Below are 27,769 nucleotides of genomic sequence, written 5' to 3' on the forward strand. Positions count from 1 at the left end.
TGACTTTGAGCAACCCATCTTCCTGTGCCCCTGAAAACATCGCAGACTGGTGGCCTTGTTGAAAAGAGCCCTATGGCCACTGGGTGGCTTCTTCAGACCTTTCTTTGGGCTGTCTCCATGCAGCTGAGCTTGTTCCTGCACTCCTTAATGCTACTGACTCCGGTTACTGTCATTTGTAACTTCAATAACTGCTGTGTAATGTAACGAAATGCAAGGATGTAAAACCAGAGACGGCTGTGGTTTCTATGGTGATTAAACCGAGTGTTTTCTTAAGGGCACACCGCTGAAGGGAAAGAAAACTGTCACAATGAGGGTGTGTATCAGGCAGTTGCAAAAGTTTGGAGAGATGGTAGGTGTCTAGAGTGTTCAGTGCTTGGAGCACTGCAAAGTCTTCCTAGGTTCTTCCTCCACCAGGGTGAAGCTGATGTTGCAAAGCACAAAGTCCCATTAAGGTGGTTTGTGCAAGGAAGAAGGGAGCAGGGTTTCCCACTCTGCGTGGGAAGAAAATCTTACTTGAACATAAAATGTTGGCAAGTGGAGATGCATTCAGGCCAGAAGTTAAAAGATACGTATCTAGGGCTGAAGAGATGGCTCAGTGGTTCAGAGCACTGGCAGCAGACGGGGTGGGCTCAGTTGCAACACCCACATTTTGACTTACAACTGCCTTTAAGTCCAGTTCCAGGGGCATCTGATTCTCTTTCCTAGTCTCTGTGGGCACCAGGCACAGAAGTGGTGCACATACATGCAGGCAAAACACTCATAGTCATAAAAAATAAAAAACAAAATCTTAAAAGCACTAAAATGATCTTAAATATAGATACAAGTGTGTGTGTGTGTGTGTGTGTGTGTGTTTAATATACATAAACAAAGTTTTTTGTGGTGGTGAGTATTGATATCTGGGCCTGACACACTTTAGGTAATCACTTTATCATTGAGCTATACACCTAGTTTGTTTTTAAAGAATACACCACGCCCATCTCCAGCTCCACCAAGGAGAAACATCCTATTTGTTAAGGCCTGTCACCCAGCGGTACTTGGCAGGTCTCGCTTGATGGCAACTTATTTTTCATTAAGGAAATATGGGATTTGGGGGTGCTTTAGGTGCGCCTGAGCGGTAACAACAGGGAGCCCTGTAATGTGTCCCAGGTAGCCCGCAGGCAGTAATCCTACAACCTGTAAGGATTACCCTGAGCCACCAGGGGTCAGAGCTGGGCGGTCTCGCCATGCTGCGATCTTCCCGGCAGGGGGCGATGTCCGGCCACAGTGGCCGCGCGGGCCGCGTTCTGATTGGCTGGAGGCGATGGCCCTAGTCCACGGCCGCACGACCCGGCCACTAAGTGGCGAAGCTCGCCAGTCGGAGCGCCAGTCTGAGGGCCTCCGAGGCAGCATCAAGGCGGGCGCGGCGCGGCGGGGCAGGAGGGGACAAGATCAGGGCAGGAGGCAAGCTAATCGCAGAGTCCCGCACATCCAGCAAAATGTTGTCCTGGCGGCTGCAGACGGGCTCCGAAAAGGCCGAGCTTCAGGAACTCAATGCTCGGCTTTATGAGTACGTGTGCCGGGTGCGGGAGCTGGAGCGCGAGAACCTGCTGCTGGAGGAGGAGCTGCGCCGCCGGCTGAGCCAAGAGAACCTCTGGATCGAGGACCAGACGCGCTTCGCCGAGGAGGCGCGCAACCTGCGGCAGCAGCTGGACGAACTGAACTGGTCCACAGCGCTGGCCGAGGGCGAGCGCGACGCGTTGCAGAGAGAGCTGCGGGAGCTGCAGCGAGAGAGCGCGGAAGCCAGCGCTGCCCGCAGCCGCCTAGACGCCGAGCTAAGTGCGGAACGGCGGGAGCTGGAGGAGGCCCTAGGAGCACGCGCCGCCCTCGAAGCGCTGCTGGGCCGGCTGGAGGCTGAACGCCGCGACCTGGACGCGGTCCACGAGCGCCAAGTGCGGGAGCTCCGTGCCCGCGCCGCCAGCCTCACCATGCACTTCCGAGCCCGCGCCACCGGCCCCGCGGTGCCCCAGCCGCGCCTGCAGGACGTGCACGACAGCTACGCGCTCCTGGTGGCCGAGTCGTGGCGGGAGAATGTGCAGCTATACGAGGACGAGGTGCGCGAGCTGGAGCAGGCGCTGCGCCGCGGCCAGGAGAGCCGGCGCCAGGCGGAGGACGAGGCCCGGCTGTGCGCGCAGGAGGCGGATGCGCTGCGGAACCAGGCGCTGGAGTTGGAGCAGCTGCGCGCTCGGCTGGAGGATGAGCTGCTGCGGATGCAAGAGGAGTACGGGATTCAGGCCGAGGAGCGGCAGGTCCGTGGCCAGGGACCGCGCCCCTTCCCTATAGCCTTGTCCAGACACCCCCTGCGTACCGAGTGGACGAGCGGCGGGGTTCCCTGCACCCTCAGCCGGTCCAACCCCACCCAGGGAAGCGTACACTGCCAGCGGCTTTGATATTCATGAGGTCACAGGATTCTGGCATGTAGCTAGCCTAAGAATAAGGGCTTGGTGCAATGATCCTTCAATCAGAGGGCTGATGCCATGTGACAAGTCCCCGTGGATAGCTTAGTGTCAATCATCTTTTTAGAGTGTCACATTTAGATTCAGACGTGTCTAGGCACGTCCTGACCAACGATCCCGCTAGATTGACCTCTCTTTTCTTTCTTGTTTCCTGGGCTTGCTAGATCTAGTAGCCTGAGAACCAAAACTCAGCCCAGATTTTGAACTCGGATTGATAGTGTGCTGGGAGCTTCAGGGCACTGCCAAGTCCTTACCTGGAGGCCGCCCACGCTTCTAGGACTCCAAGTGCCTCTTTAATTTCGCCAGAATTATTTTCCAGCTGGAGGCAGCTGCTCGGAGCTCTCTGGATGGCTGTCATATTTTTTCTGGGTTTTGTTTGTTCCCTTCAGAGGACTAAGTCACTGTCATACTGAAAAAAGGTCAGAGCTGTTTTGCTCACAGTATGAGCTGACGGCAGAGCCCTGGGTTGTGCAAAAAACTAGGAGAAAGCAGGCCCCCGTGGTGAGATGTTATTACAACTACAGACTAATATAAACGGTTCCTATTTCAGAGCAGGTGAGTGCTAACCCTCAGCCGCGGTGTGGGTATACCTGTGGCTGATTTATTGTCTGTACACTCGGTTTCAGCTCTAGTGTTTGGCTCCCACCCCGCCCAGCCGCCCAGCCCCAGCCGGAATTGGAAGTCCTCTCGACTCATACTATTGGTGGTACTTAGGAAAGAGGTTTGAAATAACAGGAGCACAACTTTGGGACGATTTTAAGAGCCGTGTTTGCAGCTGGGAGCTGAAGGTTGGAGATGCTCTGTGTTCTTTAAAATCCCACGTGACCGCGAGATGGGTGGACTGGATGACAGGTGATGTGACAGACAGCAAACCTCTTGATTTCCTCTGGGTCCCCAGGGCTGAGCTAGAATTTTGGTAGCCAAAGAGTCAGAGACTGAACAAGAGATCATGGAAAGCCTCAAGGAATCAACCCCGGGGGAAAATCCCTTCTTTGGGGTTGTAGACTTCGGGTATCTCCCTCTCCTATCCTACTTGGAATATTTTGGGGCCTCGAAGCACTGATTTCATGATTCTTTTTACAGCAGATTCTTTCTCCCTAATAAAATCCTCAGTAGAACCTCAAATCTGAGAAGATAGAAGGGGAGTTCCCCAAATGGAGGAAAGATCAGGACTTGGAAGTGCAGATAGAATCACTGTCCAACCCTTCTGTCAGGACTCCAGCCCCTAGTGAAGTCACGCTGAGGTCACTCCTGACTTCCAATAGGATCCCACCCTCAGCTCCCTACCCTGGAATCTGTTTCTGATTTGGCAACCCCCTTCCTGGAAATGAGAGCCAGGACAGTGTCAACGAGGACCCCCGATTATTTTTTTCTTCAGTCTCAATTAGTTTAGGTTTTGTTTTTGCTAAATGTTACCAGCTGCAATCGTAACTATATTATGACCCCTTTCTCAGCCAACTGCGTTTCAGATCCCGTTCGGAAAGACTAATCACCAGTCACAAACAGTGTTCAGAATTATATTCAAGAGAAAATATTGTTTCAACCCCGAGCTTCTACTCTCCTCCCCCTCAAATTCCTTAGTTTCGAGTGTGAATGAACTATCATAGTATTTAAGTCCCCTTAAGCTCCAACATTAAAGATCCTAGGCAACTAGGACTTCAGCAAGCTCTGGCCCCTCGGCTGATACGTTCAGCAGGGCAGGCGCAAGCGTAGTGAAGAGACAATAACAGCACACTGTCCCAGAGGTAGAGCTGCAGCTTAGCGCTGTGGGTGATGTTTCTGGAAAGTCCTCTGCATAGCAGCTAAAAGACTGCGATCTCCCCTGAGTTTTTGCAGCCTTGGATAAAACTGCTTCCGCGCAGCCTGGAAGTACCACCCTGTGTGGGAGGCTCCAGCACTCCTGGCCTGGCCCATGGCATGAAAAGTTTTGGCACAGCAGAGCTGGAGTCTGCAACTTCCTCCCACTGGCAGGATTGGTTGTGATTTCATTTTTGCCTCCTAAAGTCAGCGGCTTTTCCTTTCACCGTGTGGGAAGAGTTGACTCACATGGAAATTCGCTTGGAACTAAATTTATTTCAACTTCAGAGCAGCTTTGTTTTCCTGTTTCTATTTTGTGGGGTGGGGAACAGAGAATTACACTTTATTCCAGGGGAGGGGAGAGAATATTCCTGGGCAGGGCTGTGGCATGACTCCATAATTTCCATAATATTGATCTGTGAGTGGAGAACTGAGTGTATATATATATGATCTAGCAGCACTTAAATTTTATTGCAAAGGATAATTGATAAATCCTCAAATTTTAACGCTTGGGTCAAATTTTTGTATTAGAAAAGGTATCAAGCCAGGCATAGCGGCACACATCTGTAGTGCCAACACTCTGGAGGTAGACGTCTGTGAGTTACAGGCTGCCCTAGGCTGTAGTGAGACTATCGCTTAAAAACAGTGCAACATGTATACACACAAGCATAGACATATACACATAGAAACACACTTACGTGCATGCTCACACTCACTGGGGTGTGCATTTTAGATCTCAACCTTGTATCTGAATTTGTATTCCCTCGTAGGTTTCTAACATGGAGACTTAGCTATAGAGGGAATGCATATTATGGCCAAGTCTGACGTCTCTGTCTCTTAAGACTGGCAGATGGCCTGCTTTGATGAACTGCGCTATCTGCTTATAATGGTAGCTTTGGGATCTGTAATTTTATATATACTGATTTATAATGCCCTGAGTTGTGAATGATTCTTTTTAAAAATTTTTTAGATTGTTTTATTTTTTGGGTTTATGTACCACATGCATGCCTGGTGCTCTCAGAGGTCAGAAAGCGACACTGGATCCCCTGGAACTAGAATTACAGATGTCGTGGGCCAGTGAGTAGGTACTGGGAATGGAACCCAGGTCCTCTGAAAGGACCACATGCTCTTCACCACTGAGCCATCTCTCTAGCTCCACATTAGTGTTTTGATAATGTATCCCTTTGCTTTTAAAGCTAAGTGAATCTTGCTTTAAAAACCTTCTCAGCTGAGGATGGAAGATGGCTCAGAGGTTAAGTGTGTGTGCTGGCTGCTTTTGCAGAACACACACTGCACCCGAGTTCATTTCCCAGCATGTCAGTGACGAGCACCTGCGCGCTCTCTCTCTCCCTCCCTCCCTCTCTCTCTCTGCCCATCTCTCTCTTATACGCATACACACACACACACACACTTTAAAGTAAAATAAATCCTTAAGAAAATTAACAATATTTGGCACCATTTGTATACAGAGAACTTAGCAATCACTGGCTTGTAAACGGAAGTGCTATAAAAAGCAGATCTATCTACATGATAATCATCTTTTGAAAATGATCAATCCATTAATGGACACAGCGAACAACTTTAATCCCAGCACTTGGGAGGCAGAGGCAGGAGAATCTCTGTGAATTTCAGGTCAGCATTGTCTACATAGCAAGCTCTAGGATAACCAGGGTGACATAGAAAGACCCTGTTCCAAATAAAATAATACAGAAGAGGACCGTAGGGTGAGAACTCCGTCAGACTCCTTCCTTGTTTCTGCAGAGAACATACCCACTGTTGACCTTTTGGTGGGGATCTCCAGCAGTACCGAAAACAAATCCCCTTTCCCAACACTCAAATAGTTTTGAATTCTACAAAGGTTGTGCTCATGTATGTGCCCGGGTTTGGTTAATTACATTTACACGTAATGCTACTTCCCATTACAGAAGCTACAAGAACACTTGCCTCGGTGTTTCAATACTTGCTTGGTTAATTTTTTTCTCAGAGTGACTGGTCAGCGGAGAAGAAGAAACACAGAAATGTAAAGTGTACATTAATTAGCAGACGGTATTGGCTTGGAATGGACTTTTTGAAGAGGGTAGTAAGATCTTGATTGTTTAATCTTAAATTCTGTTTACCTGGTGTGTACTATGTGCCTGGTCCTTGATGGTTTCAGGCCAGGGGTCTGATGGCAGGGACAGCAGTGTCTCCCAGCTTGGGATAAGACAGATCCAGTGGAGGAAATTAACCAGGTGGAGGGGCTTGTTAACTCCATTCCAAAAGGAAAAATTACGTATGCGTGAGTCTGTTCATTTGTGCCCCGGATGTAATTCTCAGGTTGTTTTAAAATATCATTTCTAGGTAAAATAAGGATATTTCTATCCACTTATCTGCTGTTATTGGGACAGTCATGGCTTTGGGAGACATTTTAGTTCACATGAGAGTGACTTCCGTTTCAAGTATTATAAAAAGATTTCCAGTCGGGGCTAATATTTAAGTAGCACCTGACTTGCCTGGTTGGGTTATTTAGGTTACCTGATGGCTGCAGGAGAAGTGGTTTTAATAAACTAAGCCTTCATTTTGTCAGGAAGTCCAAACACAGAAGCACCTAGCCTATCAAAATCCTCCATATGCAATAAAAAGATAACCTTCTACCTACAAGAGATTTATTCTAAGAAACTGTCCGCACACAGGATACATATGCTTTCATGTCCCACACTGTCGGTATGGTTCCCTTAGTTTGCTCTAGGAAGCTCTGGGATGTGGATCTAAAAGCTCTTTGTTCTCTTCAGAGAGTGATTGACAGCCTGGAGGACGAGAAAGAAGCCCTTACCTTGGCCATGGCCGACCGGCTGCGGGAGTACCAGGAGCTTGTGCAGGTGAAGACTGGCCTCAGCTTGGAGGTGGCCACCTACAGGTGAGACTACGCTGAGTCTGTCTCCATGAAGCCAGTGATAGGAGGTCCCTGTGGCCTTTGTGTGACGAGGAGAGAACAGCCCTTTGGCATGGCTAAGTGAGGATCACAGAATCAAAGGGAAGGGAGGAGAAGGGAGAAGATGGGCTTGCTCCAGGTCCACTGTGTTTCTGTATCCTGGACATGGTTTAATAACGTGGCCCATGTCTACTTTGATCTTGGGAGTTAGGTGGTCAACTTACAGAAGAGCAAGCTGAGCTCAGAGAAGTTAGAGGTAGAGAGTGAAGGGTCAAAGTTTGGGTGCCAGGGGTCTGCACTGCTACTTCAAAATCTCAGGGGACTAACCTTCTGGGTGTCTTGGGTTTGGTCTTGGAAAAACAGCATCTGTGCTCTGAGAGTAGCCTGATACTCCAGAATAGCTTTTCTTTACCAAAACATCAACTTTAATACAATCAACCCATAAAGGTCACGATGTATTTAAAGGGTGTGTGTGCTGAGTAGGGCATAGAAGGATGGTAGTCCTTCACCCATTGGTTCTCTTTCCTGGTTGGACCCCTCCTCCTTCGGGCGGACACTAATGATTGGTTGAGGTGGTGCCCTCCCTTCTGGCAGCTTTCCTATACAATGAGGACTGGCATAGAGGTAGCCAGACGTCAGAAACCTAAGGTGGAAGGTCTGTAGGACCAGGGTTGTTGTTATTAAGGATGGTCCATCATGGATCTTCTGTGCTGGGCAGGCATGGTGCTCAGCATCCTCTGCTCCCCATCCCTCTCTAAGTGGTTGTCATGCATCGCTCTTACAGGTGCGACAGAAATGTTTGCGGCTCGGGGCTGTTGGGGGTAGGGACAGAACCAGCCAGCTCTGGTTGTGGACCTGTGTCTTTCCCACCAAACCATGTAAAAGGGGTCATTATACCCACTTCATCCCCAGAACTGTGATCACAGATCTGTTACATGTATGACGGGGCTTTGGACCCTACCCTGGCCAACGAAGAGTGCACAGTTGTCGGTGAAATATTGCAACGGTAGATGTCACCCCTAGCAGAGGACAGAGTTAAGCCTGGAGTGGCTAAGCAGGGGACTCTGACTAGGGACAGAGCAAGTAAGAGCCAGCCCCAGCTCGTTACTCCCTGCAGTCCCTCTGCCATGTCTGATTTATGCTATCAGAATATCAAAGCAAGTTGGGTTGCTTTATGCCCATTGAAAAACAATACTGCCTGTCTGGTGTCCGCTTTTAGTTCACCCCAGAGTCTTGGGGTGATGTCTTTCCTGAGTGGAAGACTAGTTTTTGCTTGGTCCTCATTTCCATTAATGGAGAAGAAGTAGGCTATTGGGAATCTTGGGCCCTCGAAGGTTGCTAAGAGGCAAAGTCTTCCTTTGAAAATGTGACTGCTCTTGGAGGAGCCTCAGCTGAATTGAGGTTGGTCCTGGGCTATACCTTGCTTCCCACTGTGCAAAGGGTACCTGGACCCGGAGCTCAGAGAGAGAGGCAGGGCACCTTCCTGTCATTCCTCCCCTAGGTCCTCCCCTCGCATTCTTAGAAATCTCATGGAATTAACAATTGCAATGTTAAGCTGGTTGGGTATTCGCACATGCTTCACAAGTGTTCAGAGTTTCGCTGATAAGGGATACTGTAAACAGGCGGGCGAGAAAGCGTTAAAGAGGACCGTTTTCCAAGTGTGAGTGATAGACATCCTTCTCAGACCAGTGAGAGTCAAAGAAGGAATGTGTTACTCATACAACAGAAAGCGACCGAGTCAGGATGAGGCCCATCCTGTGGGCTCCTTCCACCGTGTGACAGCTCTGGGCTGATGACCTCCCAGCCTCAGGCTCCTGAGCCAGATCTCTGGTTTTGTTTCCTTCCCTAACCAGGGGAAAGAAGTGATCCAGAGTTGGGTGGGGCCCGTCTCTGGTGAGGTCTGTGGACTGGGGCTGGCCCTTGTGGGAGGGAGCCCAAACTTGCACTGTTCGATGGCACATGGCCTGCAGCCCCCCAAAATCTGACTCCTGTGTCCATCTTAGCTACCACCTGCTGTCAGGAGTGGAGGCGGCTCTTCCCTACGGAGATGGTCAGACTTTTCCATTTCCTTTTCGTATTAGTTCACATAAGGAAACCGGTTTCATATGTTGCTTCTCTGGGGTTTTTGAGCCCCTTTCATCCTCACTTGCCATGCCTCTGGACCTTGGTCTCCAGAAAGCAAGCATGCACGGGCAGGCGGCTGGTCCAAGTGTCCAGAGCCTGTCTTTTGGCTACGGCGCTCACAGTATTCCCGGTTTCACGTTTCTAAGCACATTGATCATGAGCCGTTTCTGCTTCAGTCAGCGGTCTGACCATCTGCAGGGATGCAGTTGATTGCTTCTGTCTGTGGCTGCCATGCTTCTAACCTCATTATGGGTGAGCATGGCCATCTCGTAGGCACCTAAAAGCCGCCAGCCCTTTCAGGGAGCGAGTGGTGGGTTCCCTGGACCCCTTCCTGCTGTCCAAGTTTGCCCAGGGGAAATCAGAAGCCTAGGCTGCCTCACCCTGCCCAGAATGGCTTTGGTGGTTAGTGTGGCTGTAGCTCCCACCTCCTGCACTTGGGTTTAGTCTAGTAGACACCCACAGATACTGAAGACACACAGACTGTCAATACAGCTCATGTCTTTATGTGAGTCAAAAGCCTGGGTTTTGTTTTCTTTATCAGCAAGGAGTATATTGAAGCGAGTTCTTTCTCAGTCAGCTGTGTGTGAGAACAGGTGTGGTAATTCCTGAGCCTTACAGCGCCCTTGCCGACTGGTGACCTAGGCCCTTTTGTTGTGCCCTGTGATCTTTACAAACTGACCAGCCAATTTTGAAAATTGACTCTTCTGCTTTCTGGAAGCAATGGCTGGAATATTCAGCCTCACAGGGCAAAAGGGTGGCAGCGGCTGACACAGAGGCAAGAACTGCCCCCCGGCTGGGCCTCATGCACTTTACCCCAGGCTTTCCCTGTGCTGGTCAGCGCTCCCAGTGGCTCACTGACTGTCAATGTCCCGGGGTTCCTCTGACCGAAGAGGTCACAGGAAAGGGAAGGGACCACACCTCTTTAAAGCTGTGGGCACATCTCGCTGCAGTTTATCTGCTGCCCAAGGCTAGCTCTCCAGGGCCTTGAATGCTTTCCAACACAGACAATTCGCTCTTCCTGGAACCTTCACGGTGAAGGAGAAATGCAAGTAGCCATAAAATCAGGCTGCATGTTTACAGCTCCCCAATGCTGGCTCATTTATAAATTATATATATATATAATAATGATATATATAATAATATAATATTATATTTATTATTATTTTTATTTATTTATTATTTATTATTATTTATTATTTTTATATAATATTATATTTATTATTATTAATATTATATATTATAATTATATATATAATAAATATATATAATATATAATATATATAATAGGATGGAAAACCACCCAAACTTAGAAGAGTCCAAGGCTGGAGGTTCTCATCAACTCTCCTGGCCCCCCCTCCGTAGCCAGGCCTGCATGGCAGCTCCCTGTGAGAATGAAGCCTCAGGCACTGGAAGGCAGCCAGCATGGCCTTGGCCTCCTGCAGTGAAGGTGACTGTTGGCAGTGGCTGTAGGACCCTACTTGGGCTGTGGGTAGCAGAGAAGGGACAAGGCCAACGGGCAAACAGGGGCTGTGCTCACTCTGCCTCAGGGCTGACCACAGCAGTGTGGCCTGGGAGTGTTTTTGCCTCCTTGCTCCGTAGTCACCACCAGATTTTCCCAGCAGCCAAGCGGTGAGAGGGAGGATTGTTTAGATGCAGAGCAGAAAAATCCCAGAGCTCCTGGAAAGGTGTCGCCCCCTGGGCCCTCACCCCAGAGATTCTATTGAACCTGAAAACTGCAAGGAGTGAGACCAACGCCATGATTATCCAACGGAAGCAAGCTTTATTAAATACTGGCCAGGAAGATGGACACTGACCAGGTCCATATCCAGGAGTCCCAGAAAATGGTGTTGAATTAGGTTAGTCAGGTGCTCGAAAAGGCAGAACCCACAAGGCTGTGGTACTTTCTGCCGTCATCCAACTGGGGCGAACAAACATTCTGATGTACCTCCTGCCTACCTACATACATCCTGCCTAAGTACCTCCTGCCTGCATCTGACCAAGCACATCATGTGCACTAAAGTGAAAACACGTGACTCGTTATTGTGCATGAACCACAACAACCCCCAGCGTTCCAGGGCAAGCGGGGCTTATGGGTCAACTTCAGCCCCTACGATTCCGATTGGGTTGGTGCACGGTGGGACCAGTTGTGGAGGTCTTAGCCTCCCTCTAGGTGATTGGCAGGTACCACTAGCATGGAGAGTCTCTGGCCCAGGACCTCTGGGGTGTGCACCCAGCAGCTGCTACAGTATGGAGTATCGCCAGCTCATCGGAAATGTGGAATCTCAAGCCCAGCCCCAAGCTGCTAGATCCAAGTGGCCCTCTGACGAGAGCCAAGGCAATTGTGTGTGTGGGGGGGGGGGGGGTGCGGGTATGCTCATGTGCGTGTGTGCGTGCGCACTGCTGCTTGGAAGCAGCCGATATCACTGTCAGGCTTAAGCCTGTCTCAGCAGCAGCCTGGAGGAGAGACCACAGTGGAATGCTGCTTGCCGGAGGGAAAGTGGGGTGCTTTTGCAGCAGATGTGGCCATTTCCGTGGGGCGAGAGTAGATCTGTGTAAGGTCACAGAGTCCCGAGAATCCACCTGGCAGAGACACAGCGTGGATAGAATATGAGGTGAAAAACGCCCTCGCTCACACTGATAAGTCGGAGCACAAGATTTGAACTTCAGGACTTTCCCTCTGTGGAGCTGGGTACTGGGATACTGTGGGCAGTGCATGGTTGCAAAGGTTCCCAGCAGGAGGAACCAAGGGCCTGTGGAGAGATTTCGGGAGGAGAGTTTTCCTTGGTTCTACAGAAGGGAAGTCAGGAAACCACTGTGCAGGCTGGGAAGGATGGCCTGGGCAGAATGAATGACAGGCATGAGGACAGATGGGGTGGCATTGGTGACAATGACAGTCATTTGAGGGCGTGACCAGGAGGGCTGCGTGCAGGTCATGCGTGAGCCAGATCCTCACCCATGGGGCCGTGTCGTGTGAGGGAGGGTCTGTGCCCTCAGGCTGCTCCAGAGACACTTGGCATGCAGGGTGCCATGCTCAGGGTGGCTTCCATGTTAAGGAATACAAACTGTAGTTAAGTTGGCATGAATCCAGGTAACCTTTTTCACAGTAAAAATGATGTCCTAGAATAGAATACACTCCAGTGCCAGGTTTGTAGGGTGTGTGTGTGTGTGTGTGTGTGTGTGTGTGTGTGTACAAAGGAGTTAGAGGAAAATGAAACTGAAACTGGCCAGGGTCTGGAAGCCTAGGAACATTTGGACAGACATTTTCCGGGATGGGATGTAGAAGAAGTTTGAGGTGAAGGGCACAGTGAGTCAAATGATAAACTGAAATATTTGGAGGAAATGCTGGAAATGGCTTGCTGCCAGGCGACGAGTGCTGATAAACATGCTTTAGAGAAGGGAGGGAGAGGCTTTCAAAGAGTGTGGACATTGAGCTGAGCCCTGCAGGTGTGTATGTGGGGCTAAGAAACGGACCAGCAGAAAGGGATCAGGCAGGCACTCCGAGTGGGCAAACATATTTTCAGAAATGTGTGGAGGACACCAGACAGAGGACTGATCACCAAAATATACAAAGAACTCAATAAATTGCTCATCAGAAGAACAAATAATCCAATAAAAAAGTGGAGTACAGACCTAAACAGAGAACTCTCAACAGAGGGATCTGAAATGGCTGAAAGACACTTAGGGAAATGCTCAACATCCTTAGTCATCAGAGAAATGCAAATCAAAACAACTCTGAGATTCCATCTTACACCTGTAAGAATGGCCAAGATCAAAAACATTGATGACAGCTTATGCTGGAGAGGTTGTGAGGAAAAGGGAACACTTCTGCCTTGCTGGTGGGAATGCAAGCTGGTATAGCCCCTTTGGATGTCAGTGTGGCGGTTTCTCAGGAAATTAGGGAACAACCTTCCTCAAGACCCAGAAATACCACTTTTGGGTATATATCCAAAGGAGGTTCAATTGTGCCACAAGGACATGTGTTCAACTATGTTCATAGCAGCATTGCTTGCCATAGCCAGAACCTGGAAACAACCTAAATGCCTCTAGACTGAGGAACGGCCTAAGAGAGACATACATGGATCTAATCTACATGAGAAGTAGAAAAAAACAAGATCTCCTGAGTCAATTGGGATCATGGGGACCATGGGAGAGGGTTGAAGGAGACAGAAGAGACAGAGAGGGGAGCAGAGAAAAATGTGGAGCTTAATAAAATCAACAAAAAAAAAGTGTGTGGAGGGAGAAAAAGTGGAAGTGAGTGAGCAGAGATCTGGAAAGGAAGAGGGATGCTGGGCCTCAAATGCCTGCAGCCTGATGTAGCTTTCGGTCGCAGGCCAGAGGCCATCCAAGTCTGGAACCATGAGCCGGGGAGGCAGCTTTAGGCAGATGGGATATAGGAGGTCTGGGAACAGAGGTTCTTGATGTCTGGGTGGAATGGAGAATTTCTTCTAGTCACCAGCGCGTCAGTGATAGGGTCCTGAAACAAATGGCTGGAGAGCATCAGGGTCCTGGCTGGTGTGGAGAGTCAGCCCGGGAGCTGGCGGGGGGTGGGGGGTCCTGGGCAACACCGAGAGCAGCAGGCTGTACAGGCCACAAGGTCACAGGCTGGAGCAGCCAGCACAGTGCCCTCATCCGAAGGAGATGTTTATGAAGGACTGGCGGATACTCTAAGGATGGCAATAAGCAAAACCTGCAGCATCCTACCCCATCTATCTCAGTGATGTCAGTGTTTCAAGACCTCATTCCGTGGGAGAGAAATAAACAATGTCTACCCGCTCATTAGGTCCCAGGGACAACTCAGTTCCACTCTAGAAACCAACGGGCATCTACACTACAATGTCTTCAACCCAGACTCATGGAAGCTCCATAGTGGCAGATAGAGCCCTTCTCCAGTTACCCTCCTTCAGCCTCTGAACCCTAGACCCTCCCCAAACTCCACCAGGACCACATGCAGTTGCGGCAGAACTGCATATAAATGGTTGGGTTGATCTGATGACCATGGCCGCTGTTTTGCCTCAAGAGCAGCGTTCTGCACGCATAAGGGTCTCTCGTACAGCTGTGATGGATGGAGAATAAGTACAAAGTGCAATCGTAAAATAAGCAGCTTTCCCACAAAACAGTAACATACCTGTCACCATCCATAATCTGCTAAAAGGGACGATGGGTAAAAGAAGCTTGAAGTCTGTCATGGAGGGAAGGTGCGGCGTGAGTTTGTGGTCTGAAAGACAGTCCATGTCGCCTTGGTCAGAATTCAAACGAGACCTTGCATTCTTAGTTCTGGACATGTGATGGTTGGAATGAGAACGGCCCCCATAATCTCATATGCTTGAACACTTGGTTCCCATTTGGTGAAATTGTTTGGGAAGGAGGAGTAGACATGGCCTTGTGCCAGGAGGTGTGTCACTGGGGGTGGGATTTCAAAAGCCCACACCATTCCCAGTTAGTTCTCTCTCTCCCTGGTGGTAGTCGTCTCAAAATGTGGCTCTCAGTTACCTGCCTGCCTGCCTGCTGCCATGCTCCCCACCGTCATGGTCACGAGCTCATCCTCTGAAACAGGAAGTGTAATAACACTTCCTTCCATAAGTTGCCTTGGCCATAGTTTCTGCACAACAGTAGACAAGTAACTAAGACGCAGAGTGAAGGACTCGTGGAGGTTCTATATCCCACCTGGGTTGTGGTGTGGAGATGGAACAAGCCCCAGCAGGAGCATGTGTTAAACGAAGGTTTGGTTAATACCAGCTGACAGGCTTTTGGAATTGATTGGATCCTGAGGGCTCTGGCCCCATCCGTGCATTATCTCATTGGACTCCCAGCGGACAGCCGTATTTGGATGAAGTGGTACCCGCCAGGAGGTGGGACCCGGGAAGAGGCCCCTATCGTCCCTGGTCACCTCTCTCCTCTTTCTCTTGCTTCATCTCACCCTGTAATTTCAGTCTCAAGGCAGCTGCACAGTTATAGGACAAATAGGAATCGTGAAAGGGAGCCGCAAAGAAACCTTTCCAGCTGCAAACTGTTTCTCTCGGAGTGAACACAATCCACGGAAACAGGAAGGCAGCAGAGGAAGTCCTGAGGTCTCATCTCCTGAGCTACGGGTGTATAATACAGAGATGGACTGCCCATGTCTTAAAGTGAGGGCTGGTGAGGGTGTCTCAGTGGGTAAAGATGCTTTCCACCAAGTCTGCGTTTGATTCCCTGGAGCCCGTATGGTAAAAGGAGAGAACCGACTCCCCCAGGTCATGAGATCACACACATAACATGGCACATGTGTGAACGCACACACATCCAGTATGTAGATATGGTAAGCCACTTAGAAAAGTTAAGTTAGGGACCGTCACATCTGGGCTGGGGAGATGGCTCAGCTAAGTTAGGGACTGTCACATCTGGGCTGGGGAGATGGCTCAGCTAAGTTAGGGACCGTCACATCTGGGCTGGGGAGATGGCTCAGTGGCTAAGAGCACTTGCTGTGCAATGATGTGAGTTCTTTATTTTTTTTTAAAGTAGTTTATTTATTTTGTTTTATGTGCATTGGTAAAACTGAGCTGTAATTCCACTGCTACGGGGGGGGGGGGGGGCAGAGACAGGAGGGTCATTGGAATTTGCTGGCTACAAGTTTGGAGGATCCATGAGAGTCTCCAAGTGGAGGGAATAATACAGAGTCTGGCTTCTGTGCAGGCACATACCTGTACACAAGTGCGTCCTGCCTCCCCAACCCCACACTGAGCAAACAAAACCCCAGGCAGATAAATAATGGTGGCACAAAACTCCCCGCTTCCACTCTTTGATCACAGTGAACGAGATATCAGTGTTTTAACAGAGGCCGGGAGAGTGTGGTCTCTAGCCTACTAGTGAAGCACTTTCAGGTGACACCTAGTATGGACAGCCTCGTGATCATGGCATTTCTGGCTGTTCCATTATTTTTCAGGCTGCCTGTATCTTCTCACATGTGTTTAAAGACTATATTTCTTAGCACTTTCCCAGGCTTCAATGAAGTAGATTTTATTTTTAAAGTTATATTCTAGTTTGGGGGGTTATAGGTATTTAGAAAGCTGTGTTTCACGCTGAGACCTGGTTGCTAGTAAAAAAATATTTGGGATAGGGAAAATTTTGTAATTTGAGAATAAAGAATTCAGCTGGGTGGCGGTGGCGCTTGCTTTAAATCCCAGCACTTAGAAGGCAGAGGCAGGCAGATCTCTGTGAGTTCGAGGCCAGCCAGGTCTACAGAGCAAGTTCCATGATAGCCAGGGCTATAAAGAGAGACTCTGTCTCAAAAAAAAATGAAATAAAGGATAAATAATTGAGAGGAGGTATGTGTGGTAGTACATGCTGTGTCCTAGTGCCTGAGAGACTGAAGCAGGAGGATCTCGAGTTCAAAGCCACCCTGAGCTACCCTGTGAGACTATCTGAAGCACAAACAATAAGTGAGAAGATTGGCCGGGATTGGGCGCTAGCCAGATGAAGAAAGAGAACACTCCTTTCCTTGGCTGACTTCAGTAGCTGAGAATCCCTTTCCTCTGAGGCTGTAGAAGGAGGTAATGATGATGCTGTTCGTCAGGCACTCACTCAGGGACAGCCTTTGTTCTGTGAACTTTCTGCTGCTTACTTAATTGTCATCGTAAACCTAAGCGTCTGTCCCATTTCAGAACTGGGGTACGTAAGTCGCCACTGGTCAGAGAGCCCTGCTGAGGCTTAGGCAACTCAGAAGTCATGTCCAGGATTTGAGTCAAGGTCCAGTGGTTCTGTTCTGTTTGGTCAGCATCCTTTGCTTGTCTGCTAATTGTACCATGGTCTGTTTGTTTGTTTGTTTGTTTGTTTTCTGTCTCCGGTCTCGGTCTGCAGTTGGCCTTTGGAATACAACTTACCGTGGAAAGAATGACCACAGATGGCGCGCATTGTCCCTTCCTCATCCCCAGGCTCGGCGTTTGTGTCCTCCCCTTTTCTCCTCTCCCTTCTCCCCCATCCTCTAGTACTGACTGGCTCTGGTCAGTGTCTAGGAGGACCCGTGTTGCCCCTACTGTGAGAACTTAGCTATGCAGGGAGCAGGCTGAAGGGGGCGACTCGGAGGGTCTGCGACCCTGCTCTCTTCTCACCCCGTTCCACACCTGTGGAAAGCACCACATGAACCACCCACAGACCCTCACAGGTGTCACTCCTGGAAATGCCCCCTTCCGTCCTTCTCCCTCCTCTTATCCTCGGTTATGGGAGACGAGCATCTCATCGGCCTTGTGCCCGCAGTGCTGAAGACTAGCAGATATGCCCTGAAATTCCGTTTAGCGCATCCATCACGATGGGCAGCCCCATACCAGGCTGGTTGGGAGGCTGGGTGGCCCATTAGGGCCTGGAATGGGGCCAGAGGCCCCATTACAGCTCCCTTCCACATCATGGGCTGTGCCGGGCTCCTAATGAGGCCAGGGTCTGGTCTCCTGCTTCTTTGCCTGTTTTCCTATTGGAGAGGCAGTCCGCCCGTGGAGCTGTATGAAATGCTCTGTAACAGCCAGTGACTCAGGGAGTTGGCATTCCCGCAGTCTCAGTGGCCTGGAGGCAGCTTTCCTAGCCTGCTCTTAAAATAACCGGGTTTGGTGGGAGCCTCGGAGAGCACTCTACGCATTTCTTAAAGCTGTACGAATCTGTCCCTTCCGCCGCTCTTTGAAGGGGTCACAGGAAATCTCCCTAGCGCCTGTAGTCGCTGACTTTGCCATATTAGTCCCGGGAGCTGTGTTGACAAGTCAGGGTCTAGTGCTGTCACTGTGGTGCATGTGCTCCAGTGGCAAGAACTGCGGACCCAGGGGACAGTCATCCATCTCAGGCTCTGTACTGGGTACATGTGCCCCTGCCTTCTAGGATTCAGTCACGGACTGGGGGCGCAGATTGGCGACTCACAGACGGAGGGAATTGGGATGAAATTACCGAGAGGTTGAATTTGCTTTCATAAGTGTGATATAGAGGGTCTATATAGATAGCATCGTTTATGCGAATTTGCTGTTATGACTGTGGTGTAGGTCTATATAGATAGAGAGCATCATTTATGTGAGTTTGCTTTTATGAATGTGGTATAGAATAGAGATAGAGGGCATCATTTATGGGTTCTGGAATTTTCAGGCACTGCCACCATCCCTGTCTCATAGGGAAGCCTAGCAAGTGGAAGGTGAGGGGCTGAGTTCGGGTTCTGTGTTTGGGTGTTCCATAGGCCCTTCAAGACACTGTCTTCACTCTGGCCTGTTTTCCTCAGAGAGGGAGCTGGGCAAGGCCCAGAGCTCTGGGACATCAGAACCACATGTGTAAGTGGATACGGGAGGCGCAACTGTTCCGTTCTGGGCTGGCCCTATCGTCCGTAAAGCTGGATAAAGCTTTGGCTTTGCCCTGGAGGAGAGACAGAACCGTTATCCGCTGAGGGGTGGGGAAAGGCATAGTTTTTCCCGGATCATTGGTCCCCTGTGCCCATCAGCAATATCTTCTCCTGACACGAACTCCCAAAGGCTCCTTCTGTCCTGAGTCTGGCAGCCTGGGTCTATGTCTGGCCTTGGCATGTGTGAATCTTGTATGGTCTAAGCATGGCCTTATCTCAAGGCCATGCTCTGACCCTCAGCTGTGGAACGGTTGAAATAACCCCAGGATATAGACATCTGACTTTGCCCCTGATGTTTCTCTTATTATACAGCCCTCAGAGGGTTTTTTTTTTTTTTTTTTTTTTTTTTTTTTGATGATGGAAGCTGTTTGTGTTCCTGGAAGCTGAACTGCTTGGTCATGAGGGTGGGGATTAATGGATTGGTGTCCTGTTTCCTGGCCTTTGTCCTGAGTGGAAGGGCTTCAGCCCTGGCCTTGCTGTTCTTGGCATGTGTACTTCCGTGACTGCTCCTGTGGTCAGCCCACCAGCGTGAGCCTCAGGCAGACCCCCTGTGTTTCGTTTTCTTTTAGCTGCCCACTGTGGGGATTGCCGCATAAACTCAGTAGAGGTGAATCTTGGTGTAGTTTCCTCAAACTGCCAAGCCCAGCTAGGATCTGGTCCCCCTGCTGTGTTTCCCTGTGGGCCCCAGGTCCTAATATCAGTGTTTCCACGTGGGCTGTGCTTCTTCTCATCAGCCTTTGCGTGTGTGCTGTATCCCTGGCAGCTGCGGTTAGTGCCTTTCCATGTTGCTCTAGCAACCATACAACTATTGCGTCTGCAGCTTCTAGCGGTCCTGTAGGTCTTTGGAAGTGACCAGCTGATTGGCACCCCACCAATAACCCTTCCTCCCGGCATGTGGCTCTGTTGGGCCCATGCCCTCCTCAGTGCCTCTCTGCGATGGCAGATGCAAAATGACAACTTAGTGAAGACTGTAATCTTAGGAATTTGGAGCTCAACTTAGCTGGGTACTTCTCACTGCGTCTCCTTAAAGGGGGTGAAGGGAAAGTGGGGTGCCCGTGGGGGTGCTTTTCTACATGCTGACCTTCATCTCTGAGGTGTCCACACAGCTCTGCAGATGCAGATCTGGGGCAGAGGACTTGCCTAGACTATATGTGGCCTCGCATAGCATATGTATGATCTAGCATATACGCGGCCCTGGGTTAGATCCTCAGTATTATAAACAAGGAAGAAGTGCCAACTCCATCCAAGCTCCTGTTTACAAACAGTGTCTGTTACTGCTCCGTGCTCTCCTCCTCGTCTACTGCCCATCCGTCTCCCACTTCCATGACTCCTGTAGGGGGGGAGGTTGGGGGAGGGGTCAGTTGTTCTGGGGCCCTGTAACTGGGGTGAAATACTGGCCTAGGCCTCTCTCTGCTGGCCAAAGAAGCTAGGCCCTGCCCTGCCCTTCTACATCAGTCTCCCCAGCACTGCTTGGTGTATGCCCCATTTTGCCAAGGACAGGAAAGGTTTTCTTTTACCTTTCTTTTTTTGGGGGGCCGGGGGGAGAGGTCGGGGGGGGGGATTTCCTCGAAGGACTGAATTCTCCGGTACTTCCGAAGCCCGGCCCGTGCATTTTCTTCCTTCAGCGGTTGTCACTTGAACAGCTGTCCTGTAGCAGATGCTATGCGGGGTGTCAGGGGAGTGACGGTGAGCAGAGAGCCGTGGCCATCCCCGAGCAGCTTACCCAAGCCACGTCTCCAGGCACAGGTCCTAAACGCATGGTCCTGTGGTGGTATGATCACTGACAAAATATTGCCCGACGTATTTGACGAAAACCATTTTTCTCTCTTTCACTCTATACTAAACTGTTTTAAAAATAACTTTCTCGCAGGGCCTTGTTGGAAGGGGAAAGCAATCCGGAGATACTGATCTGGAGGAAGGACATTGAAAACATGCCGCAAGGTAAATACTAGAGGCTGTGTTTGTTAGCGCTGCAGTGTTAAAATGCTTCCCGTCAGAGCTGCCCACTCTGCAGAGGGAGGAGAGTTTATTATCTAGACAGAGAGGGTTGAGGAAAATAAACTGTTTCCTAGATAACGAATAGTTCATCAGAGTTTTAAGTACCAACTAGGTTTTAGTTGAACGGGATATACTTTAAATTACAGCGTGGATCAGAATGGCCTTGGAAGCAGTCACTGGAATTTTCTGCCTGTATAGATAATACTCGGAGGTACTTCCTCTCTGAAGAGCAGCACCCAAAGCAGGGTGGTGAGCATGTGCATGCGTTCATTATACCCACAGAAGGGGCCTATTTTCTTTTTCCAGACCAAACAGTTATGGCTGAAACTAACATCCAAAATTATTATTTTGGATAGCATGTAGCCAGCACACTGGAAAGTGCAACCCTACCGGGTTACAACGACACTACTCTGCCAACTTAGGTTGGAGTAGCAAGTCCGGAAGGTGTCCTGTCGTAGTCTGGGCCCAAAGCTTCAGATTAGGCCTTTTCATTCCTACAGCAGTAGATCTGGCATAAGAGAGCTTAGTATGCTCCTTTGGAAGACCTTCAAAATCTGTAAGATAACTTTTAAATGAAATATTAAGCCTGCTGAACATTTAAAGGGATTCTGGCTAAGCAGTGTCAGGTTAAAAGACATATAGATGCCCAGCATAAGTCTTCCTTGGTGTCTGAGGGAGACTGTCTCCAGGACATCTCTTCATAACCAAGTTCACAGATGCACAAGTTCCTTGTCTAAGATGTTACAGGATTTGTACATCCTCCTGCAGACTTCAGATCCCCTCTACGTTACTTAGCGTATGCAGTACCATGTGTGTGCCATGTAAATTGCTGTCACGCTGCATTGCTCAGGGGGGTGACAGGAAAACAGTCTGCATGTGTTCCGTATAGACATGTCATCTGAAATCATTGCGATCTTTAGTTAACCCGGCTGTGGGGAGAGAGCCCACAGGTTGGGCACCTTTGGAACCCAGCACCTACGAGGCCCATCATGTCCCTTCCTCAGTGGCATTCATGGCTTCACTGCCCCTGTTAGCCACGTCTCTGATTTGCCAGGTCCCGGGGGTTCAGCCTCTGAACTGTGGTTCTAATCACCTATGACTAGAAGGGGTTTTTGTCTTTAAGTAATAGTCAACAAGCTTGTGTCCTCATTTTGAGAGTAAGTCTGAAAGAAAATGGAGAGGTCCATGCAAGTAGCCATTAGCTGGCCTACCTGACATCCAGAAAAGAAGAGCTGTCACCTGCCAGGTTTCAAGGTTCACTAAAATTTTAACCTGTGGCTATGTGTCTGGAAGTCTAATATACAACCTGAGGTTAGAAGAGAGAAATAAAGGGCCAAGGACCAAATTCCTGGGAGGACTAGCATTCTAAGCATGGGATTTGGTGGTATTTTGCTAGCCATGCGTGGCTTTAGAGTCAGGAAGAAGACAGGTAGGTATCTCTGCTAACTTGATCTATTCGTCCATTGTTCTTCAAGCTGCTTGAACAGTATGCGTACCTCACCTTTATGAACTAAGTTGTCTTAATGCTTAGGTATTATGCTAAAGAAAGATGCTGTGGAATAAAGTTTCTAGTTGTGAGTCAGTCTCTATAAGTAGTTGTGTTTCCTGCATAGTATAGCTGCTCATTAACTATTTATGGGCTCAACCTGCAGATGGTTGCCTAGTAAACGGATTGATACTTATTAGTGCACTTAGTGGCCTTTTAAAATATGCCCTGAAATAATGTTGGCTGCTGCCTATGACATGAGGGACCTAACACTAGCCTGTGAGACTGCATATCTCCTACTGACCGTGGGGGTTTGTCTTCTGGGGTTTCTAGATTAGGATCAGTTAATTAACCGGAAAAAGAAATCTTTGTAAACAATGATCCAGCCTGGGCTCTTTCCTGGTATCTTGGGAACCTGTCCCAGTGAGGCCTCTAGGCTCCATTGCCATGAGGGAGGGATAGAGAGGTACCCAGCCACATGGGGTTTGGTGAACACTAAGAAAGGCTCTCGGAGTGGTTGGTACCTTGGTCTTGTTTTAACTCAGTTGACACTCAGAAGAGTGGGTTACCCTGGTGTTTGTGCACCTGAAGATTCCCACTGTCTGGGAATGACCCTGAGTATAACCGGAAGCCCCAAGGCTGACTCCAGGGGGATGTCGTTAGTTCAGGGGGCACTCTGACAACTGCTTTGATTTTTAAACTATACCTCATCAAGTATAAGCATACAGGGCAGCTTAGGAAATCTAAAGTCTTCCATCCCTGCCGCCTAGCACCTGAGTGGAGGGATGTGCTGTTCAGCGTCCAGTAACTATATCCTTTGTGATTACAGAAGTCTTCTCTGCTGAAGTTGGTAAACTTTCCTCAACACAGTCAGAATTGATGATTCTGAAGACCATAATACTGTGAAAATTTAACCAGAAAACCCAAGGTTTCTGACCTCTCTGGCCCACTCAGCACACTTTACACTCAGACCTTTGATTGTTCTCTTAAGCTGAGGGAGTATTCTAAGACCTGCGGCTGGGGAAGAATGTTAGGTGGAGGTATTTGTGGGGCAGTATCTTATTGTGATGGGAGTTCTAGAACAACCCAAGGATAATGTAGGGAATCAAAGTATTGTCTTGAAAAGGTCCTTTCTGTAATAATAGTATATTTTATACTGACGTACGAGATGACCTACAGCAATGCTTTTAGGGCGAAAAGAATGATGCCTGTCGTCTAAATGAACTGTTTGTTCAATTTTCACAGCGTCCAGAAATGAATCCTACCGCTACACCAGCTCAGTCATTCAGAGGAAAAATGAGAAAAATCTATTTCCCAGGCAAAAAACACCGTGGGCAGCTGTAAATCATAGCTCAGCTCTGCATTCTGCAAGGCCAGGGCACCTTGAATCACAGACAAGCACGGCTGTTGAGAGTAGAAGGGGCTTCCTGACCTCTGGGTATTCTTCCTCGGCTACAACCCTGCAGCAAAAATCCCTCGAGAAAACTGCCAGTGGTCAAGCCAGTCTCAGGCCTGCTGTTCCAACCCCCAGCCTTCTGAGAAACACTGATGCTCAAGTGAAAACATTCTCTGATAGATCCAAAGTTGAAGGCACCAGGGACACCCCCATACGGGTGACCACAGAGTCCATTGTCACCAGAGAGTCACACAAAGATCACCGGGGCAACGTGGCAGCAGGTGCCAAGAACAACACTCAGTCAAATGACAGAACTGTCATTTTGGGAAAGAAATTAGAAGTGAAAGCCACTAGGGAACAAGAAAGGGACAGATCAGGAGTCGTCAAATTAAAGCCAGAAGAGAAGATGTTTGATTCTAAGGAGAAGGGCTCAGAGGAAAGAAACTTGAGATGGGAAGAGCTGACCAAGTTAGACAGAGATGCAAGAGCAAGAGAAAGCCAGCAGAGGGACGAGCCCAAAGAGAAGAAATCACCGAAGGAGAGAAGTGTGAAGGAAAGGGAAGTACCCATCAGTCTAGAAGTATCCCAGGGCAGCAGATCAGAAGTGTCCACGAAAAACTTGTTGTCATCCGGAAGGAAGGATGCTGGCGACAGTAAGGGAAGAGCGGCAGAAATGAAAGAGACCAAGTTCCGGTTGGATACCCAGGATGCTGCCGGTTCCCTGCAAAGTGATTCTAGGACGGAGACCATAGCCGAAAACATTGTCACCACCATCCTTAAGCAGTTCACTCAGGCTCCAGACACTGAAGGGAATGACAGCTCTTTGCCAGACACGAAGGTCACTTACGTGGACAGGAAAGAACTCCCCGGCAGTGGGAAAACCAAGACAGAAATCGTGCTGGAGTCGAAGCTGACGGAAGACGTTGATGTTTCTGATGAAGCCGGCCTGGAGTACATTTTAAGCAAGGAGGTCAAGGAAGTGGGACTGAAGGGCAAGTCAGCTGAGAAGATGATAGGAGAGATGATCAACATTGGTCTGAAAGGAAGGGAGGGGCGAGCCAAAGTCGTCAATGTGGAGATCGTGGAAGAGCCTGTGAGCTACACCGGTGGAGGGACAGCAGAGTTTCCTACTCCCTTCCATGTGGAAGAAGTCGATGATGTGTCTCCCAGCCCCAAGGGCTTTGTTGAGGAAGAGGATGGTCATGAAGAGACCCATGAGGCATTCTCGGTGCATCAACGCCAAAGGACCAAGCAGCCCCAGGGGAGCATCCCTCATGTGGAAGAAGTGACGGAGGCAGGTGACTCAGAGGGAGAGCAGAGTTACTTTGTGTCTACCCCAGATGAGTACCCTGGGGGACATGATAGAGAAGATGATGGCTCAGTGTACGGGCAAATCCACATAGAAGAAGAGTCCACCATCCGGTACTCGTGGCAAGATGAAATTGTGCAGGGGCCTTGGAGAAGGAAAGCAAGAGATGACACAGAGAAAGAGAAGCACATGAAGGTCCTGGAGGTTCCAGCACCTTCCCTGGGTGGTGCCGTTGGTTCTGCCCACTTGAAGGAAGAAGCTAGTGGCGAATTGCACGCAGAACCCACAGTCATTGAGAAAGAAATCAAAATACCACATGAATTCCATACCTCCATCAAGGGTGTCTTCTCCAGCGAGCCCCGGCACCAGATGGTGGAGGTCATTGGGCAGCTGGAGGAGACCTTGCCTGAGCGCATGAAGGAGGAGCTGTCTGCACTGACCAGACCGGGTCAAGGAGAGCCAGGGAGTGTCTCTGTGGACGTGAAGAAAGTCCAGAGCGCTGCTAGTGGTTCTGTGACCTTGATGGCTGAAGTCAACCTCTCACAGACTGTGGATGCAGATCAGTTAGACCTGGAGGAACTGAGCAGAGATGAAGCTGGGGAGATAGAGAGGGCTGTGGAGTCGGTGGTAAGAGAGAGTTTGACCAAGCGCTCCAGCCCAATGCCTAGAAGCCCAGACAGGGAAGATGGAGAGGAGGAGGTGTCTGCTGGGGGCACTCTCTTCAAGCGCTGGGCCACCAGGCAACTGTATAGCCCATCTGGTGAGAAAGAGGATGCTGACTGGTCTCCCCACAGCTCAGATCAGCGCGTTACCCAGGGTCCGGTGTCGGCCACCGTGGAAGTCACCAGCCCAACAGGTTTTGCACAGTCTCATGTGCTAGAGAATATAAGCCAGTCTGTAAGGCATGTTAAACTAGGCCCCACAGAAATGTGGGGGACTGAGCAGGCGTCCTACGGAGGACCCACCGCACAGGTAGTGGAGGTAAGTGGGGACTTCCGTGAGGCAGCCAGCTCTGAGGGAACTAGCCGCTCTGTGAGGCATGTTACACTGGGTCCCCATCAAAGTCACGTGTCCACCGAAATCACCTTCCAAGGCTCTCTGCCTACCTGGCGGGAGGCAGGAGGTACAGGAGAGCCTGGCCCAGCAGAACCGTCTGAGGAAGCAGACACATCCAGGAACCACAGAATGTCTGACTCTGAGCAGTTTCATGTAGAAAAGGAAATTCATTTTCTGGGTCCTGTTTCTGGGACAGCGCAGGTTGGTGGTAGCTTTGCGACTGAAGAGTTGGTGGGCACCCAGACTTTCATTAGGCATCTCCAGTTAGGCCCTAAAGAAGGGCTCAGAGAGGAAATCCAGTTCGTAGCTCCCATCTCAGACAAAGTGGAGTGGAAGGTCGAAGAGGATTCTGGGAACACCCAAGTGTCTCTAGGGAGGAGTACCTCTATCCAGCACATTGACATTGGGCCTCAGAGGCACCAAACCTCCAAGCTGATAGCCCCACAGACACTGGAATTTAGGGCCTCAGAAGGTGTGGTCCTTGTGGAGGGCTCAGCAGGTATGACCCAGGTCACTCACACTGTCACCTCGGGCAGAGAAATCCTTGGGAACAAAGAGAATACATTCCAAACAGTCATTCCTGAGTTCCCTCCGGGCAGTTCGGGGGACACAGAAGCAGAGGGGACAGCAGGCACCAGCAGATCCTTTAAACACATTCAGATAGGCCCTTCAGAGAAGGGACCTTCTGAACGCTTTGTCATCTGTGGACCCCTGTCTAAAACATTTGTACTGGATGGCTCGGCGGCCTCCCCTGAGCTAGGTGGGGTAGCTGGTGACAGGAGCACACTAAGTCCCATCGCACCAGGGCCCAAAGAAACTTCATTTACCTTTCAGATGGACGTGAGTAACACAAGAGCCATCCGCAGCTGGACCCGAGACGCAGGGTCAGAAGTGGAAGCTCGCAGTGTGTCTGAGCATGGTGGCTGGAGAATCGCTCACAGTAGGAACGAGCAGGCAGCCACCATGAGCTCTGAGGCCTCCGCTGGGGATGAGAAAGGCACGGAGCAGGCTGGATTTGACAAGACTGTGCAGCAGCAGAGAATGGTAGACCAAAGGTCGGTGGCTTCCGACAAGAAGAAAGTGGCCCTTGTCTATCTAGACAACGAGGAGGAGGAGGATGATGGGTGGTTTTGATAAGCAGAACGATCTTGTCTTAAATGGCACTTTGGAAACATATCGCTATTCAAAGCCTTTAATGTACCAATATACAAAGCCTCTACTAACTGTACGGAGGAGGGGGAGGCTGGGTATCAATACCTTTATTTAGAGAGCCCTAGGCCGAGTCGGTTTGCTTTAGAATTCATTTGTAAAGGTTTGAGATCGACTCTGGCCTTTTAAGGCTTTGAGATTTTACAATTGAGTTGGGACTTTGGCAGATACTTTTTCATCTTTTTAGTCTTAAAAAGTTCCTTTCTCTAAAGCTTTCTCTCCACGTGCGGGGAGAGTTTTGCGAGTTTTGCACCAGGTCACAGGCGTGACTTATTACTACTGTGCGCTACTGTTTATCTGAAGCAAGACACCTTAACATTAACCAGATTAAAATAATATGCTTAAGGGTAGGTTTTGTTTGCATGTGCTAATATCAAACAGTAAACTAACACTGGGAATGAAAAATACATGAATTTTTCTCTTTCCTAAGTCTTTTCAAAAAGAAATTATAGAAGGATTGGAGAGATGGCCCAGTGGTTAAGAGCCTGCACTGCTCTTGCGGAGGACCTGAGTTCAGTTCCCAGCACCCACATCAGGCGGCTCACATCCACCTGCAATTCCTGCTCCAGGGGATCCGATGTCCTTTTTGGCCTCTGTAGGCCGCACTCATGTGCACATATCTACACACACACACAAATAAAAACAGAAATA

General features: G+C 49.5%; 1 protein-coding gene across 2 annotated transcripts; it reads left to right on the forward strand.

Moving 5' to 3' along the window:
• The first annotated feature begins 1,383 nt into the window (after positions 1-1,383).
• Synm (synemin) lies at positions 1,384-27,769 on the forward strand. Of its 2 annotated transcripts, XM_041655314.1 has the most exons (5): positions 1,384-2,285; positions 7,061-7,185; positions 20,535-20,605; positions 23,394-25,834; positions 26,744-27,769. In XM_041655314.1, the coding sequence occupies exons 1-5, from the start codon at positions 1,476-1,478 to the stop codon at positions 27,041-27,043; spliced, it is 3,747 nt and encodes a 1,248-aa protein (XP_041511248.1). In that variant the 5' UTR covers positions 1,384-1,475; the 3' UTR covers positions 27,044-27,769. The 2 variants fall into 2 exon arrangements, with proteins under 2 accessions (XP_041511248.1, XP_041511241.1); XM_041655307.1 differs by having other exon boundaries at positions 23,394-27,769.

This window comes from Microtus oregoni, unplaced genomic scaffold (genome assembly GCF_018167655.1).
Source record: "Microtus oregoni isolate MIOR12 unplaced genomic scaffold, Mior012 000000F_ref0000247, whole genome shotgun sequence".
NCBI classification, from domain to species: domain Eukaryota; kingdom Metazoa; phylum Chordata; class Mammalia; order Rodentia; family Cricetidae; genus Microtus; species Microtus oregoni.